The 15,303-nt window shown below is 50.4% G+C and overlaps 7 protein-coding genes across 7 annotated transcripts; 3 read left to right on the forward strand and 4 right to left on the reverse strand.

The window, feature by feature from the left end:
• Positions 1-428: 428 nt before the first annotated feature.
• Positions 429-4,467, reverse strand: CC77DRAFT_642025 (hypothetical protein). Its single transcript, XM_018532584.1, has 4 exons — positions 4,248-4,467; positions 2,091-4,183; positions 1,329-2,038; positions 429-1,274 (listed from the first exon to the last, which is right to left on the reverse strand). The coding sequence occupies exons 1-4, from the start codon at positions 4,386-4,388 to the stop codon at positions 532-534; spliced, it is 3,687 nt and encodes a 1,228-aa protein (XP_018389405.1). The 5' UTR covers positions 4,389-4,467; the 3' UTR covers positions 429-531.
• A 473-nt stretch (positions 4,468-4,940) lies between these two features.
• Positions 4,941-5,880, forward strand: CC77DRAFT_1084544 (hypothetical protein; the record flags this gene model as incomplete). The annotated part of the gene is made up of 1 exon (XM_018529403.1): positions 4,941-5,880. Exon 1 carries the CDS (start codon positions 4,951-4,953, stop codon positions 5,878-5,880), a length of 930 nt encoding a protein of 309 aa, XP_018389406.1. The 5' UTR covers positions 4,941-4,950.
• A 979-nt stretch (positions 5,881-6,859) lies between these two features.
• CC77DRAFT_640769 (hypothetical protein) lies at positions 6,860-8,000 on the forward strand. Its single transcript, XM_018532577.1, has 2 exons — positions 6,860-7,593; positions 7,646-8,000. Exons 1-2 carry the CDS (start codon positions 7,013-7,015, stop codon positions 7,767-7,769), a joined length of 705 nt encoding a protein of 234 aa, XP_018389407.1. The 5' UTR covers positions 6,860-7,012; the 3' UTR covers positions 7,770-8,000.
• Position 8,001: 1 nt separating this feature from the next.
• Positions 8,002-10,066, reverse strand: CC77DRAFT_641961 (hypothetical protein). The gene is made up of 2 exons (XM_018532582.1): positions 9,465-10,066; positions 8,002-9,403 (listed from the first exon to the last, which is right to left on the reverse strand). Exons 1-2 carry the CDS (start codon positions 9,724-9,726, stop codon positions 8,082-8,084), a joined length of 1,584 nt encoding a protein of 527 aa, XP_018389408.1. The 5' UTR covers positions 9,727-10,066; the 3' UTR covers positions 8,002-8,081.
• A 340-nt stretch (positions 10,067-10,406) lies between these two features.
• Positions 10,407-12,001, reverse strand: CC77DRAFT_928959 (hypothetical protein; the record flags this gene model as incomplete). The annotated part of the gene is made up of 5 exons (XM_018534083.1): positions 10,407-10,802; positions 10,858-11,117; positions 11,170-11,460; positions 11,510-11,608; positions 11,821-12,001. The coding sequence occupies 5 exons, from the start codon at positions 11,999-12,001 to the stop codon at positions 10,407-10,409; spliced, it is 1,227 nt and encodes a 408-aa protein (XP_018389409.1).
• Positions 12,002-12,327: 326 nt separating this feature from the next.
• CC77DRAFT_1006190 (hypothetical protein) lies at positions 12,328-12,756 on the reverse strand (the record flags this gene model as incomplete). Its single annotated transcript, XM_018523399.1, has 3 exons — positions 12,328-12,528; positions 12,580-12,660; positions 12,712-12,756. The coding sequence occupies 3 exons, from the start codon at positions 12,754-12,756 to the stop codon at positions 12,328-12,330; spliced, it is 327 nt and encodes a 108-aa protein (XP_018389410.1).
• Positions 12,757-13,216: 460 nt separating this feature from the next.
• On the forward strand, positions 13,217-15,027 carry CC77DRAFT_641982 (hypothetical protein). The gene is made up of 2 exons (XM_018532583.1): positions 13,217-13,686; positions 13,741-15,027. Exons 1-2 carry the CDS (start codon positions 13,339-13,341, stop codon positions 14,779-14,781), a joined length of 1,389 nt encoding a protein of 462 aa, XP_018389411.1. The 5' UTR covers positions 13,217-13,338; the 3' UTR covers positions 14,782-15,027.
• Positions 15,028-15,303: the final 276 nt, after the last annotated feature.

Here is a 15,303-nt window from a genome sequence, read left to right on the forward strand (position 1 = left end):
AGTAGCCTGACTGCCCGGGGAGAACGAAGAAGGTTATATCGCCTGAATTCAAGGGCCGCACGACTACAGGATTATGAATGATGTTCTGGTTGGAGGGCTTGCTTCTGATGGGAGAGGCTGCAGCTACAGGGCAGGTCTTGAAGCTGTAGTCGAGCGATCTGAGTGGACTATTTTCGTATGAAGCGGGCCGGACCGAACAACGTCGAGAGCGCGTGTATGTCATGGAGAGAAGTCGGTAAGGTTTTGGTAGCGCGAGGTGATGGAGGTGAACTGTTATGCTCATTTTGTCCACATCCATGAATGCAAATGTTGCCGGCAACTCCATACTTCTCTACAAGGCAATGGAGAGTGCAAGTGAGACTGCGTGAGTGATGGTGTACGGACATGTCACCAGATCCCACCTGCTTACATTGGTACATTAGAGTAAGGGTCTGTTAGGCCAGCTTCACACATTGGATACAAGGCAGTTTACAGGTACAACAAAGTCTCTAATGATGCGGGTGTATCTATAGATTGTATCTCCGATCCAACTCAATCTCCATTGCCCAGTCCGCTTCCAAAGATCTTGTCTATCCTCGTCGCCCTCTCCCATACTATATCACCCCTTCCGTCCTCACCACCCTTCCTCTTGAAATATAGTATCCGGTGCTGAGGTATGAATTCCTCGTCTGTTTGTTCAGTCTTCCATTTCTCGAGTCCGGTCTCCTTTGCGCCCAGGAAACGGTCCTCATATCCAATAATGTAATCACTCGGATCAAGACTCGGATCCCAACGTAGCCGATTGAGAACGTCGGATGCAGGACGTAGTTTGGTACTCGATAAAGGCTTCGACGTAGGCTTTGGACGCTGAGGTATCGCACGCTGAGGCTTTGTGTCATCAGCATCTTCGGTGTCTTCGTCGATAATGTCTTCTTCATCATCCGAGTCTGAATCCAATTCCGTGGCATAGATTCCCCACTCCCGGTCATCCAGCTGCAAATCCCTGACTTCGCTAGACCTTACTAGCGATGCATCAATCCACGAGATGTTTGGGTCAAAGTTCTTCTCGTCGGTTCGCAACTGCGTTAGGAAACGATCCAGCACCTTGTCCAAAGCCTGCTTGGCCACCTGCTTCTCCTCCGCACTTGCTGCAGAAGCGGTCTTCTCAGCTTTCGAGAGTCCGATTAGGTAACATCCTTGGTAATCTTTACCATCGTCGACATCTTTTGAGTCGCTATCGGCGAAGCGAGCGGGCCAGATCTGTACTTCGGAGTTGGGTATGGCTTTGTGAATGTCTATCAAGATCAGTATATCGATTAAATAAGGAGTAGATGTATTAGAGTGCTTACCTATGACGAGGGATATGCACCGAGACTCAACCCAACCGACTAAACTCTTGCCCTTTGCTAGCGTTCGGCCCCAAAACTGCATGTCAATCTTGATGAAATTGTTGTAAGCGTGGAGAAAGTCTGCAACTCCATGCGGGATGTTCAATTCCTGTCTCGGAGCTGAGGGGGCACCGAAGAACGTCTCCCACGTAATGCCTGGCTCGCATAGCTGCTGCTCAGCGTTCCTGAAGGCCTTGACTAATGATTTCAGACCGGGAACAGTAGCCGTATGAGCAATGTTGGAGTTGGGTGCATGATAACCCAGCACGACCATTGGTTCTCTTGTGCTGCGGTAGTAACGCGGTCGCTTTTTGTGGTAAATGGCATCGTAGACGATGTCGTTTGTCCAGTCAAAGTGAGCGTAATGGTGAAAGAAGCTTGTGACTATGTCTGCAGCCGTGACTGAGCCATAGTCATGTCCAAGCTTCTTGCATACCCAGGACAACATGAGGGTGATGTGGACGCCACCAAGAAAACCGAACTTTGCACTGTAGATTCCACGCTGAACAGCCCATAACTTAATACAGCGATACGCTAGGCGGAATGCGGGAAGTGATGGCAGTGTACGTTGTATGTACAGTAGATCGCGGTACGGCTTGAGTTTGCGGAGTGAAAGAACAGAAAGGTTGAAGATCGGATCGGATGCTGGAATATTACGGAACTCGTGCCACCTATTTGCTATGTGTCAGAACTATTGCGGGATAATAACGAAATGAAACTTACCTTTCGACAACTTGAGGGGCAGGACAGTACTGTAAATCCATGAGTATCTCATTGACGGATAGCTCAAGCATGGTGCCAGTACTAGCTTCGACCTTACGCAAGATCCTAATACCTTGAATCTCGGCTTTGGAAAGCCGTTGCCGAGCAAGCTTGAAGAATGTCTTGGAACTAATGGTTCCAATGCAAAGGCAGTCAATATCTGAGTCTGCCGTCCATACACCCAGTGCATACGAGCCAACTGGTACTATGACCAACGGTATGTCAGGCTGCGCTTGGTTTGAATCCTCCGATGTACCAAGTAGGACATTTTGAAGGCTTGCGAATGCGTCGCGCCATTCGCCAGCTTGTTTCTCGTTCGGAAACATACCATGTGTTTCAAGCACGGAGTGTAAACTCGTGGTGTCTGCCAGGACCCCCGCTGCTCGCCTGTGTTCGATGATAAGCTGCTTTGATGATAGATCCTTATTCACATCATTCGATACCGCAGCATCCGTCGACTGAATCCTTGCTCTTACACCATAATGGTCGCTAGCAACGACCTGCTCGCCATCGATCATTTCCGGAACGCCGAAATGGTTGAAGTGAACTATGCGGAGCGATTCTTGCGGCTTGAATAATATCCTATCATAGCGTTGCGGGCGATCGTGGGAAGTGGTCGTAGTTCCAGCAGCAAGCCGGTTGTTCTGGGGGTCGAATGTCGCTCCTTCTTCACCCTCGAACAGGTCACCAGACTCAGTAGCACTTGTTTGGTCAACCCCTTCGACACGCGCGACAGACCATACATCAGATAATCCGGCTTCGCGGATCTCGTCCTCGATCGCCGATAGTGTCGATACAGTCTCGCTAGATATGGACTGGTTCTTGACCGATAAGTCGATGGTGTAGGTCGATGTGACGAGGTTGAAATCTCCAGCAACAACCCATGATTCACGCTTGTAGTGTCGCTCCAAGTAATGTGTTAGAGTTCCCATTTGAGATTTCTTGGTAGCAACTGAGCCGTCAGTAAGACCCGCAGTCAGGTGCACACCAGCAACAACCAAACCCTCCGGCTCCACAGAGCTGGATGTCGCAACGCCATTAAATTGTGCGATAAGGGCGCTCTTGTGCTTGCGATGGAAAGAGACTGAGTGCCAGGAAAACGGGTAGCGGCTTAGGATAACGACGTTCCGTAGACTAGGAAGGGGACCAAGATCGTTCTGGCAGGGTGGTCCATGTGAAACAAACGGATATCTTTGGGCGATCTGCATGACATCGGGACTATTCCGCAGTAGGTAGCTAAGGAAATCATCGGAAACTTCTTGTAGCACAAGTACATCGGCTTCCGCTGAATTGGATAAGATTGTGCTGACAATCAACGGGTCGCGATCATGGTCTGGCGGATATTCGGTGTCCACCAAGACGTTGTAGCTCGAAACAGTGAGTTCTCTGATTCCAGTCTGGCCCTTATCTCCATCTGTGTATGCTGACCATTCTTTTCCAGTTGGATCAAAGCAGAGAGCGGGTTCAGCTAGCACCTTATGATTGTCAGATATAATCTCTTGTTGACCTCCATCGCTATCAGATTGAAGCGTAGGCAGATTTGAGTTCGGTGTTTTCACCCAATAGTCCGAGCTATGAGGTCTCCAGATGTCACTTGGAGCGCCGATATCGATGGTTCCATACAGACGCATATGGTCCGTTGAGAGTGTTCCAGTCGTCCTTTCGCGAATCAAGATAGCAAGCGTGCCGACGCGGAACCGCATATCCGGCAGTAAACGCGCCTTGCGTAGGAGGTACGACTGTGATATCAAAGGATTGCCCTGTGTTTGGCCAACAGTAAGATGTGCGGTAGATCGAGCAGGTCCCTGTCCCAAAGCTCGTAGTACGACCGTTCGCAGTGAAACGAGAGGCGAGTCGACATCCTCGCCACCGTGGTCGGTGAGATAAACGTTCATGTTGTTCTTTTGAACGAATGCACCTGCTTGAACTAGTTCTATGTCGATCGGAGTCTCTTGGTCAAGATTCTCTGCCAAATACTCTCGAATTTGTTGTTGTGCTCTTGGGAGCTGCTCAGGCGCCACGAAAGGGTAAACAAGGTTGACGTGCGGTGGCCACTGCAGATGAGAGAAAGAAAAGTCAATGTATGTTTCTTGTATCATGAGTTGGTGCAGGACTTGCCCTTCCGTAAGCCTTGTCGTAAAGTTCCCGCAAATGGTCAATGTGACGGCATTGAGAGATCGGTGGAATAATGCACAACGCAGTGTCGTATGATGTCGTCGACATCCTAGCTGGAAGTAAAGATTGTTCGGTAGACGCCATAATCTGAATGTAAAAGATGCACGGAAAGCTATTGCAAGGGGTATATTGAACGCGTGATAAACAACTTCGGTATTGATGGTCCTGTGCTCTTGTGATTCTCCAGAGACCTTTATGTCTTGTATAGTAAATACGACCAAACACTGTACTCCACCTGTTGTATCAGTCTACTTCCCGATCGGGTGGAATGTATGACTCTGGAGGTTGCTGAGCCTCATATGTGAGGCACAGGCCAGGTGAGCAAAAATGAGTCATTTGCGCTAACCAGAAGCAAGTCTTGCGCCACAAGTGATGAGTGCATCCAAGTAACATATCCACGAATGCGCGGTCTTGTTGGAGGACTGCTCGCAGCAGCATCATCGGCGTAATTTGAGGTGACTCCAACAGCATCGAGAACTGTTTGTGCCTAGGTGAGATGAGAGCAATGCGTGGAAGCTGTCCAGCTCGAACGGCCCGAGGCTCAAGTGGGGCCGACGCATCATAGGTTATGGTACACGAGGCGCCGCGAACAGCCCGTAAACCTTCGTTCACACGACACTGTCGCAATCTCTAGCAGACAGCGGCCATGGTTGGCCTACTGGATCTACCGAGTGAGCTACTCTTCGACATCATCCACATTGTGCTGTCGTCACCGATTGTGCAGTCAGAGAACGGCAAGCGCTATCGAACCAGCTGGTGGAACACCACTGACCGCAATCTGTACTGCGTACTCAGCCCGGATCACTCGAAACGTCCGAAAGCTATAGACCTACTACTTGTCAATCGGAAAATACAAATAGAGACTACAGAATACCTATCAAAAGCGCCAAGAAACTTCGAAATCGACATCGCGGTTGTTGACGACCATTGGCTCTGGCCAACACGACGCATTATTCCCGTACGAAAGCTTGACGAAACCATCGAAAGGCTAGACATCAATATCATTCCATGCTGTACAGAAGGACAAAGGGCTCTGCAAACGGGTTGGGACGACTATATGGGGCCAAATATGTTTGATCTGTCCATGGGCAGCTTCGTCCCGGAAGCACTACTAGCCCCACTATCCTACTTCTTGCTCTACCCACAAACGAATGTGTGCATTGACAGGCAGATATCGAAAATATTCCGGGGTTTGGAGATTTGGCTCGACCCACCTTCAGATGCTCGTTCAAATGATCAATCAAACAATGACCAGAATCTGCCTGTTACTCGGATTAGTACTGTCGCAATATTCGTCAGTACATTGGCATATGGGAACGGTAATGAGGTTTTAAGCCTAGCGGCAGTGCCTTCACGGAAGATACAAGGTCTAGCTCACCTTGATTTCGAGCAGCTGTATCCAGTTGACCGTGCAAAGTCAGAACACTACCTGCGTGGGCTGAGCAGCTATATCGAGCAGTGGGTTCGCTATTGGAGTACAGAAAGATTAGGGCAAAGAATTGGTAGAATACAGTTTTATCTCAACGAAGAGATATGGAAGGAGCTTGATTTCGAAAGTTGTGTCACGGATATCTAAACCATAGCTTGCATTCCACAGGCGTGCCCAGCCACCCCGCCAATATCTTACCACCTTTGGGAGCACGACGTGGTATTCCCAGCCGCTTTTCGCGTCCCTAGAACGCGAACGATGCCCGAACTCTTCGATCTACCAAAAGAGATGTTCCTCGACATAGCGGGCATGAATGTGTCCGCACCGTGAGTTGCTATTATTTGGGTCGCTGAGCGACATTAATGCGATGATAGCGTTCAAGCCGCAAGACACGCTACAGTGATTTGGAAGTCATCTAGAAGAGTGGTGCTAAACATCGCAAGAAGCTGGAGCCGAGTATGCATGACGGATGCTACATAGTATAAGTCTCGTGGCTTATTTTGCAGTACATCGTAGGCAGATCACCTAGCATTGGATTGATTGGATTCGGATTCGGATAGCGGCATTGAGATCGACGGGACGATTATCCAGAGCTCTTTCCTACGACAGCCACTCACTGCTCGCGCAATCGGGTGTTCGTGAGAAAATCGTTTGCCGGAACCTTAGCTCATCTGTCGCTTAGGCTGCTGAAACAAGCTTCACCATGATCGACTCGAAAAGCAAGCGTTGGCGGCGGGTGGGGCTCGTCATCTTGCAATTATCCGCTCTGGGATCGAGCGATGCTGCAGCCACGTTGAAAATCCCATTGGAGATCAGCAAGGGTCTGGCCTATACTGGACTCGTTGCATGCGATTTTGGAGCACGTTCAAGAAAAAGCATGGGAAAGATGTTGAGTGACGCACTTCACGTTAGCTTCGTCACGTGCTGCGCTCCCCAGCCACCAATCATACCTGCATTGTGGCTTAGCGTTTGAGAACTAGGCAATACCATGACGCGCCTAAGAGTTTTGTAAAGGCAACATGTCTTTGTGCAACAAGCGCAAGAACATATCCGCGGTTCCAGGTTTGGTTCGGGTGCAGGGTGGCTGACAATGACGGTGACGATGAGTGACGATTGTGTAAAACGAGCAAGAAGGGTCCTTCGTGTCACGTCGCACTCACCTCGTCTCCAGCGCTATAAGACAGTTGCCCAACACACTTTCCAACTGCGTCGAACATCAGTCAGCGAACATCTCCAGTCCAGCATCACCATCAACGTCAATACCTAAAAGCGTTTCGTCATGGTTCGTGCCCAGCAGCCAATTGACGGTCCAGTCGACTCTTACGCCGTCGACAAGCGAGAGCAAACCGGCCTTCTCACGCGTTTTGTTCCCGACAAGCTCAAGAACACCTCTTTCTACCGCTGGTTGTTGCGTCTCACCCGCGTTCTTCAGCTTGTCTCGTCCGCCGTCTCTCTCGGCATCTTCAGTCAGCGCCTATACAAAGTCTACCGTCTCGTCAACAGTGTCAAGACACGACGCGGCGTGAACGGTGCCTATGGCGCTGTGGAAGGCATCCTTGCTGCTGCTGTGCTATATACCCTGATCACTATGCTGCTGTCCTGCATCAAGAAATCCGCCAACCCCGGAGGTAGAACATTGAGGTGGATCTGGGTACTTCTCGACCTGCTCTTTGTCGGTGCATTCATCGCCGTCACGGTCTTGACACGCCCAGATGGCGGCCTCGCTGGCGCCAGGCACTGCTACAACCCTAGGCGTCTTGCGAACGGCACAAACCCTAGCACTATTACTGGCGAGACAGCAAGCCGCGATGACTCTTGCAACTTGCCTTGGGGTACTTTCATCTTGGCCATCATCAGCACGTAAGTTCTCCATATTCCAAAGTTCTAGTAACAAGTCTTAACCAGCTCTTAGCCTCCTGCACGCTATCACCGCCTCTTTCCACGAAATTAAGGACTATCGCCGAAGTCACAGGCTCGAACAGGAAAAGGCCGCTCAGCAGCACAACGAGATGGGAGCTGACGGCGCTCGTTATTGAGCGTGCATCTACCGGACGTGCAGACAAAATGGCTTGCATAATTCTCTCTTCTCCTCAATCTGCGACTAAACAAGCACGGTTTTGTAAAGTGGATTGGTTGCAGCCTTAGTATAATGCTTTTCCACGAAATTCATGTTTAGCGATGGCGTAATTAGGTCGGGTATCTCTACCTACTGGGCAAGAGTCTTCAGTATGAAATTAATACGATACAAAGTAATCACTTCCATTCATAGATACCAAGTGTGGTAGACAGTCTTCAACGTGCTCGTATATCAGCATTCGTTACTCGCGCGTTGTGATCAATTTGCTGGTCTATGCATCGCTCAACACAGCCTTCTCAAACCTCTCTGCCCACCCTCCAGAACAGATTCCTCCAAGCCAATATCCTCCCCTCGCGTCCTTACCTACACAATTTCCAATACCACCTGGGCCTACACCTGAACCACTTGCCCGTTTGTCGGTGCCGTACACATGAATATATGTGGGCTTGCCAGTAGTTGGCTTACCGACAGGCCCGCCCTGGTTGTCGGTGCGAGGAACAACTGCAGCGCTGAAGCTGATTTCAAACAACTTGGCCTTTGCCCAGTTAGAGACTACGAACACTGCTGGCGCCATTTGCGCATCCGGTGGTGCCATGTTAGTCTGTTGTTCGATACGGCTCGCACGCTGAGAAGCTTCGACAGCCTCCCTGTTTCCTTGCTCAACTAGGTCTTTGCGTATACGAGCAGCAATATGGCCTAGTGGCATGTCCAGAAATTGCTTTAGACTGAACGGAGAGACGATGCCGGTTGCCGCGTTCCCGATGAACGCTGTTCCTCTTGGGATCAAGACTTTGTACTTGGATGAAGATGTCGACAGCACGTCTCGCATTCCCAACACATTGACGAATATGACTGGTCGAACGGGCGGGGACTCAAGAAGAGTGGCATCGGCGGATATGAGGTGTTTGACCAACCACGCGGAAAATATATCACCGTCGGAAAGGAAGGGCTTGGGCTCGGAAGAGTTTGAAGTGTTGTAAGTGATTTGTGAGGCGTCGAGAGAGGTAAGATCGTTCATTGCTTTAGTACGCAGGCGAGCCATGTAAGATGCGGGCACGTAGAGCATCCGGCCGGATGGTGCTTTTTTTATTTCAGAGGCCGGAGATGGGGATCCTTGTTGCTTCTCTTGCACTTTCACATCAGGAGTGTTCTTATCCTCTGCTGTTGTTTTGTCTTCGCCGAGAGGCGCTCCAAGCTGTGCCAGTGGATCGAAATCAAACCCCCAGAACTCTGGTACATCGTCATCCCTACCCTCCAAGACCGCCTGCCACGCCTTTAGGAGGGCTTGTCGCCCCATCGCGTCAAGAAGTGTATGCAACCAAGTGAGGGTGACAAGTGTGGTATCCTTGAAGCTCACAACGTGCAAGCCGAGCTGTGCTTTATCTGTATGGATCCAATCGTCGAGGACCGTAGTGCTGTTTTCTGTCTGCGTAATCCCACGAAGGGAGTCTAGTACGTCAAAGGATTGGACATTGTCGTTGTGCTCGTCTACCACAGGAAATTTGCGGCCGATGGGATGCTCCTCAAACCTCATGTCGTACGTCTTCTGAGTAAAGTTGACTGGTGGACGTTCCTTGGTGTAGCGTGATGGTACTAGATATGGGTACGCAAACTCAGGACGTATCTCACATGCAGTTCGTTTGGGAAAACTCACTATGGTATTCGAGTCTCCCATTTGTGGTGTTGAGACGCAATCGCGCTCCTACTTTGTTCCAGCCAGGTTTCTCGAGCAATTTCCACAGCGAGTCGACTAGCTTCTGTGAATCAAGGACGTCATCAAAACGCATGGTGAACTCGATGGAGATATTCCTGTTCTGATTCGTGTCATCACGGCTATGGAGTGGTACGACGATGTCTGCGGGTACATGAGGGGACACTTCTGAACGTGCGGTGGAGACGCTGGTCAAGGACGACATTGTAAAAGATTTGGAGGCTTTCAAGGTTTATGCAAACGAAAAGAGGGGAAATACGCGATGCGATATATAAGTTTGCCAAAACATCTCACGGAGAGACCTAGCAGCGTAAGCGACATGATACAGGTCAAATCCTACCTGTTCTCGCACAGTCGCAGCACCCGAAAGCCCCGATGCCGACTCTCCACGAAGTGATTTCGGGGCGCTTGATTCTACCGAAAGGCATGGCAAACCAGAAGCGAGGTGGCCTGACCCGCGCGAAAACCACTGCGATGTCTCTGTATACGGGATTCTGTTACTCGTTCAACTGATTCGCTCTTGTTGCTCCCAAGATAAGGCGCTCGTCAGCAGCGCGGATGCTTGTGTTTTCGTTCCCGCTACAGGGCTGACATTAAGCGGTCCATCGGCTGAATAGGTAGTTCCGCATTAAGGCTTACATCTCCACCCGTATGTTTACTGGTGCATTCGTCTAGTTGGCAAAGCAATCTATGAGTCTTGGGAAGAGACTCTCATGGGGCTGTATGATGGGACAACTGAGCAGACCCGAGTAGATACTCCCGTTCTTCATCATACCCACGAGGAGCTTGTAGTCATCTTGATTTCAAAACGCACAAGCTAGATGGAGTATGTAGATGTCATTGGGATCGTTATCATTTCGTCGTTATTATTCTCATGAGGAACGGTCAATTGCCAGGTCCAGTGAAATTCCCAATGAATACAACCAGGATTGCACAATATGCGGCAGACGCCGCGAAGAGTTCGTGTCTCGCCGCCTTTGTCAGTAGACTCATTGCGGCGCTGAACAGCAGAGTAAAGACCATTAACACACCCACCGCATTGAAAGTGTCTCGCTTGTTAGTATCGATGGTGCTCGTCGTAGTCGTATTGCCCGAAGGGTCAACCTCAATGTGTGCAGCCGTGTTCGTCAACTGGTACATGGTGATGACTGGTATCACGAGCAGACAGAATATGATGAAGGTTATTAGGATGTTGACCAGCTTGTCAATACGCGAGCTGCTGTAATATGAGATATCGGGATCGGTGGTCTTCTCTTGTGCTTCCGGAGTTCGGAAGTACTTCTGCAAAATAGGTAAGTGGTGTGTCTTTTCACTTTCAAGAACATAATGTGCATACCTGTAGCGGAGGTGTTTTCGTTCGAAATACCTTCTGGAGGAACTTGTCTGTTTGTCCTATGACGGTCTCAACACCGCCATCAAAGGTCGCCCATTCGCGGCCGTTGTGGATGGTGACCATGTCCTCTTTAGTACGAATGGATTCAAGCCCTTCATCCAAAAGAGGTTTCTTCTTGTAGCAGTAGCGTCGTAGGCTACGATAGTTTCGATCTGACGGCTTTTGAAAAGACTGAAGGTCTCTTGCTTTCATAAGCACCTCATCTGTATCATGCTTAGTTATCTGTGCCCAGATTGATTATCGGCGTATGCATACCATATTCTAATAGCTTGGTTTTAATTTCGCGAAGTATGACTCGACGGCTCCGAGGCGCTCCTTCACCATGAGGTTGGCTAGCATCGTAGTCCCTCGACATCAGACGACGCTGGTCTTCGAAAGAGTCCTCCAGGTCGATTTCATCAAGCTCTGCTTCTAAGGAGGTAATCTCATCCTGTAGGTCAAGCAGGACTCGTGAGTGTAAGTAACTGAACGATCGATAAAGCGCGAAGTTTGTGTCACTAGCTTGAAACGCTGCAAGCCTTGGGAAGCCGTTGGGTGTTCCTTCCACTGACCGTCATCAGCACTAAGCGACATAGGGAGGCATTGGTGTGCTTACGTGTTCGGGTGTTAGTTTCAGTCACGAATATGGGGTCTGGCTCTGAGCGAAATGAACCTGTCACGCGTTGTAAGACTCCAGGCCGCTTGTTCTCGGTTTCTGAAGATGTATCAGTGTTGCTCAATGTAGATTTAATCTTCTAGCCCCCGGAGTGGTCTGGCCATATGCTATAATCATGTCATGCATACGAGCTGTCAGACCAGAAACGGTCATCCCACAACGTTCGATGCTCTATATTGGCTGTCTTTGGTGCGCGGAGACTCGTTGCTGATATATTTTGGGGGCCAAAACGGTCGCATGGAGAAACGTACGAGGCTGTGCACTCTCAACATCAACTTCGTTCGTTCGCACGGAGGGCGAGATGGTAGAGTGGCAATCGCTATTCTCGTCCGCTATCTCGATGAAAGCATCTCCTCTTAAGGTCGTGTCGGTATTCGTTGGAGATGCTGGCGATGGAGGTGTTTTCTCATCGGTGAATGTATCCCCGGTCATAGTACGAGGAGGGGTCATTGCAAGGCAGAAAGGCAAGCGCGACCCGCACGGAAGCGAAGAAGTGACGAAAAGAAGATGGGCGAGTTTTTTGCGCACAATGAAAAATCACTCAAGCAGGCATTAAGAGTGAGGTGTGGCTAACAGGTTGTGGCTACAGAGGAGTGTAAGTAGTGTTGAGAAAGCAAGGTTGAGAAAAGCGATCGCCGTATCCGTAAGACTCAGCCCCCAACGCCCTGAACGCCCCTTCCCATAATTGACTGCACGCATGACGATTTCAGCTGCCTGTGGCACACCGGTGAACTCAGCCACATTGATGGTACCACTGCTCAGGCGCCGGCCTTCAGGTCCTTTTCGCGTGTCCAAGTACCGTCCACTTTGTGCGTATAGAAGTCTTTGAGCTGATACTCGACCCACCCATGCGGGCTGTTCCTACTCGCATAAATCGAGTAGGCAGCCTTGGTTTGAGCACCACTGGACGCCGATGCCTTCTTGCGCACCAGGTCGCCCTTTCTGAAGCGCGCCTCTGCCTGAGTCTTCGTCAGAGCCAGCTATGTGTGTTGAAAAAAGAACGGACGTACCGCTTCCGGGTTTTTGATTGGTGCAACTCCAGACTTGGTCAGAGGAGTTTGGACTTCGGGCGCTGAGTCCAAGTGTTGATCCTGTGCCTGAACATCAGCCCTGTGCGGCATGAAGTTTGGGGCACGACTCACCTCGATGGCCTGGAAAGGCTCAGCTTCGAGCATGTCGGTTGCCATTGTCGCTGCAAGTGTGTTAAGTGAGGCAGGATAGCCTTGTAGGTGATGCCCTTGGGAATGAGCAGGCTGTCTGCTATTATAGAGAAACGCTATTGCTGGCCTCCTTGACCGTGTACTTGCTGCAGCCCCAGGCAACCTAGGTTCGTGACCGGTATCGATAATGGTTGGGGGCACATTTGCGTGCACAGCCGCAGCTTACAGAACTGCTTGCTGGGCGCATTCCGCGGTTCTGCACGACGAACCCCTCTGTGGATATGCTGTCGCTGAGCAAGCCGTCATAGTTTGCTGCCATTTGCCGCATAGGGTCATGACATGGGGCGCTTGGTCAATATGGTAAGACGAGCGTCGAGAGTGCATGGTGGAGGCACTGCTTTTGGCCCCCAAACGGTGGTGGTGTAATTGCGCGACGCGCTGATTGGCCGGGACGGGCAGCACCTGCTATCTCCGCACCCTTCGAGCCGTGTTGCATGTCCCACCCAATATGGGGGCTGAAGGTTGGTCCACGACGGTGAACTCCATCCCTCATAATGGCGGGTGCCTGCGAACTCTTCCAGCCTCGCAGCCTGGAAGCCTCACAAAACAATGGCTCCTCTCCCAGACTCCACGGTACGCGTCGCGAACGGCGCAACGACTGAGATAGCTCCTGCCAACGCAAACCCACTCCCAGGCAAGAGCATAAATGCCGACTTCCAGATACGATATGTTGAAGACGAGCCTAGGCGCAATGAGCCGGTTCCCCAGAATGGCGAACCTCTTGTAGAGACCACGCCTGGCAAGGAAGATGACGCCAGCTCCAACGCAGAAGCACAGAAGAACTGGTGGGCCGAGGCCATTGCAAAGAACATGGACATTGCAGATGGCTACACCAAAGTCGCAGTGCTTCTGATCAAATGGGCAGACCATCTGGACGAGCTAAGAACTGCTGACGAGGTATACCTGGGTGAAGCACATCGGGACAGAATTGACTGACTGACAAACCTAAAGGCCCAAGAACTCGAATCCCTCTTCCGCGACCGCTTTCACTACCAGACCAAGATCGTCGAATTGAACATACGAAAGAAGCCACAGCATCAGCTCGACAACCACATCAGCCAGTTCATTTGCGAGCATGACGGGACACAGAGTCTACTCATCGTCTATTATACGGGACACGGTATCTTCCAAAAGGCAACCAAAACTCTGGAGCTTACGGGAACCCAAGATCCTTCCAAGGAGACGGGCTTTAGCACTGTAGCCCGAGCCACTTGGAACAAGGCTGAGGAGCAGCTGCGTCATGAAGATGTTGAGGCCGATGTACTGACTATTCTGGATACTTGCTACGCCAGCAATCTCGTAAAGTCCAGCAGGCAGGAAGAGAAGAAGTTCGAGCTACTGAGCGCTTGCCACTTCGACGAAACTACTGCCGCACCCGGACCAAACTCGTATACCCGCGCTTTCATCGACGCTGCCAATGAGCTCCTTGACAAAGACCCCAAGCGTCCGATATCTACCTTCAGCCTGACGCAACGCATCAACCAAGACCCGAGACGGATCGATACACCTTCCCAACTTTGGGGCCGTAGTCGTAACCCTCAGCCAAATCAAGAGCACATATTCTTGACACCTTTCGGACCAGAGAAAACTGATGCTCTACATCAGTACCGCCCAAGGGCCAAAGGCTTTCTGACCCTACGGTTTGGTCTTCGCGACGCGGAGCTAGACCAAGCACAGATCGACTACATGGCCAGACTTCTTACAAAGGCGCTGAACAACAAGGAACGCATTGGCTTAAGAAGGATTGATTGTCTGAATATGGAGCCCGCACCACCGATATCGCATTTCGAGCGCGTGACATCCGTGTTGCGTGTCAGAGCGCAATGGAAGAAGGTGATTGCTAGGAACAAGGAGAAAGCGCAATTGCGGAATGGCAATGCCGCAAACGGGTCGATGAAGCGCATATGCGATGAATCCGACCAACTACCAGATGCAAAGAGGCAGCATCTAGACCCGACGCATCCGCCATCACCGCCAGTATCAGACGCGTAGGATTGGTTTTTGTTCCTCTTGTTAATCTTTTTTAGATCTCGGATACCCCATAGGCGCTTGTCGCAAAGTTAATTTTCCAACCTTTGGTCAGCTCTTACACAATTAATACAACTGTATTCTACTTTAGTCTGTCCGATGAAGTGTCTTATGGTGTCATATGCTATACATCGATTTGTACAGCACTGTTGTTAGTTGTTGGGCTAAAATCTGGCGCGACCATGCGGCGCACTGAAACTGAAGTGGTGCCACCGGCATGGGGCACTTGCGATCTCACCACCTTCGCTAATTAGCACAACGAGATAACGCCACCCGCGCAACACGCTGAGCAAAGTCACCTCGTATCTTCAGGTCTATCTCAGATGCTACATGATAGTGAGACAAACACGTTCTCGATATTGTTGCAGTATAGTATAAAAGGTAGGCCATCATAGCAAAATACACCCACATCATTATCAACATCATCAACATCATCACATCCACTACTACAACAAATACCTTGACAGCATTCGAGGTGCTTGAAGA

Source organism: Alternaria alternata, assembly GCF_001642055.1.
Source record: "Alternaria alternata strain SRC1lrK2f unplaced genomic scaffold CC77scaffold_4, whole genome shotgun sequence".
NCBI classification, from domain to species: Eukaryota; Fungi; Ascomycota; class Dothideomycetes; order Pleosporales; family Pleosporaceae; genus Alternaria; species Alternaria alternata.

Excerpts from the sequence above, each read along its gene's own strand:
- CC77DRAFT_642025 (XM_018532584.1), bottom strand. The coding sequence starts at position 4,388 with ATGGCGTCTACCGAACAATCTTTACTTCCAGCTAGGATGTCGACGACA. Across the intron at positions 4,184-4,247 it reads ACGACAAGGCTTACGGAAGG|TGGCCACCGCACGTCAACCT; the intron begins GCAAGTCCTGCA and ends TCTCATCTGCAG. Across the intron at positions 2,039-2,090 it reads GCCCCTCAAGTTGTCGAAAG|GTGGCACGAGTTCCGTAATA; the intron begins GTAAGTTTCATT and ends CATAGCAAATAG.
- CC77DRAFT_640769 (XM_018532577.1), top strand. The coding sequence starts at position 7,013 with ATGGTTCGTGCCCAGCAGCCAATTGACGGTCCAGTCGACTCTTACGCC. Across the intron at positions 7,594-7,645 it reads ATCTTGGCCATCATCAGCAC|CCTCCTGCACGCTATCACCG; the intron begins GTAAGTTCTCCA and ends ACCAGCTCTTAG.
- CC77DRAFT_641961 (XM_018532582.1), bottom strand. The coding sequence starts at position 9,726 with ATGTCGTCCTTGACCAGCGTCTCCACCGCACGTTCAGAAGTGTCCCCT. Across the intron at positions 9,404-9,464 it reads TGGGAGACTCGAATACCATA|TACCATCACGCTACACCAAG; the intron begins GTGAGTTTTCCC and ends ACCCATATCTAG.
- CC77DRAFT_641982 (XM_018532583.1), top strand. The coding sequence starts at position 13,339 with ATGGCTCCTCTCCCAGACTCCACGGTACGCGTCGCGAACGGCGCAACG. Across the intron at positions 13,687-13,740 it reads AGCTAAGAACTGCTGACGAG|GCCCAAGAACTCGAATCCCT; the intron begins GTATACCTGGGT and ends ACAAACCTAAAG.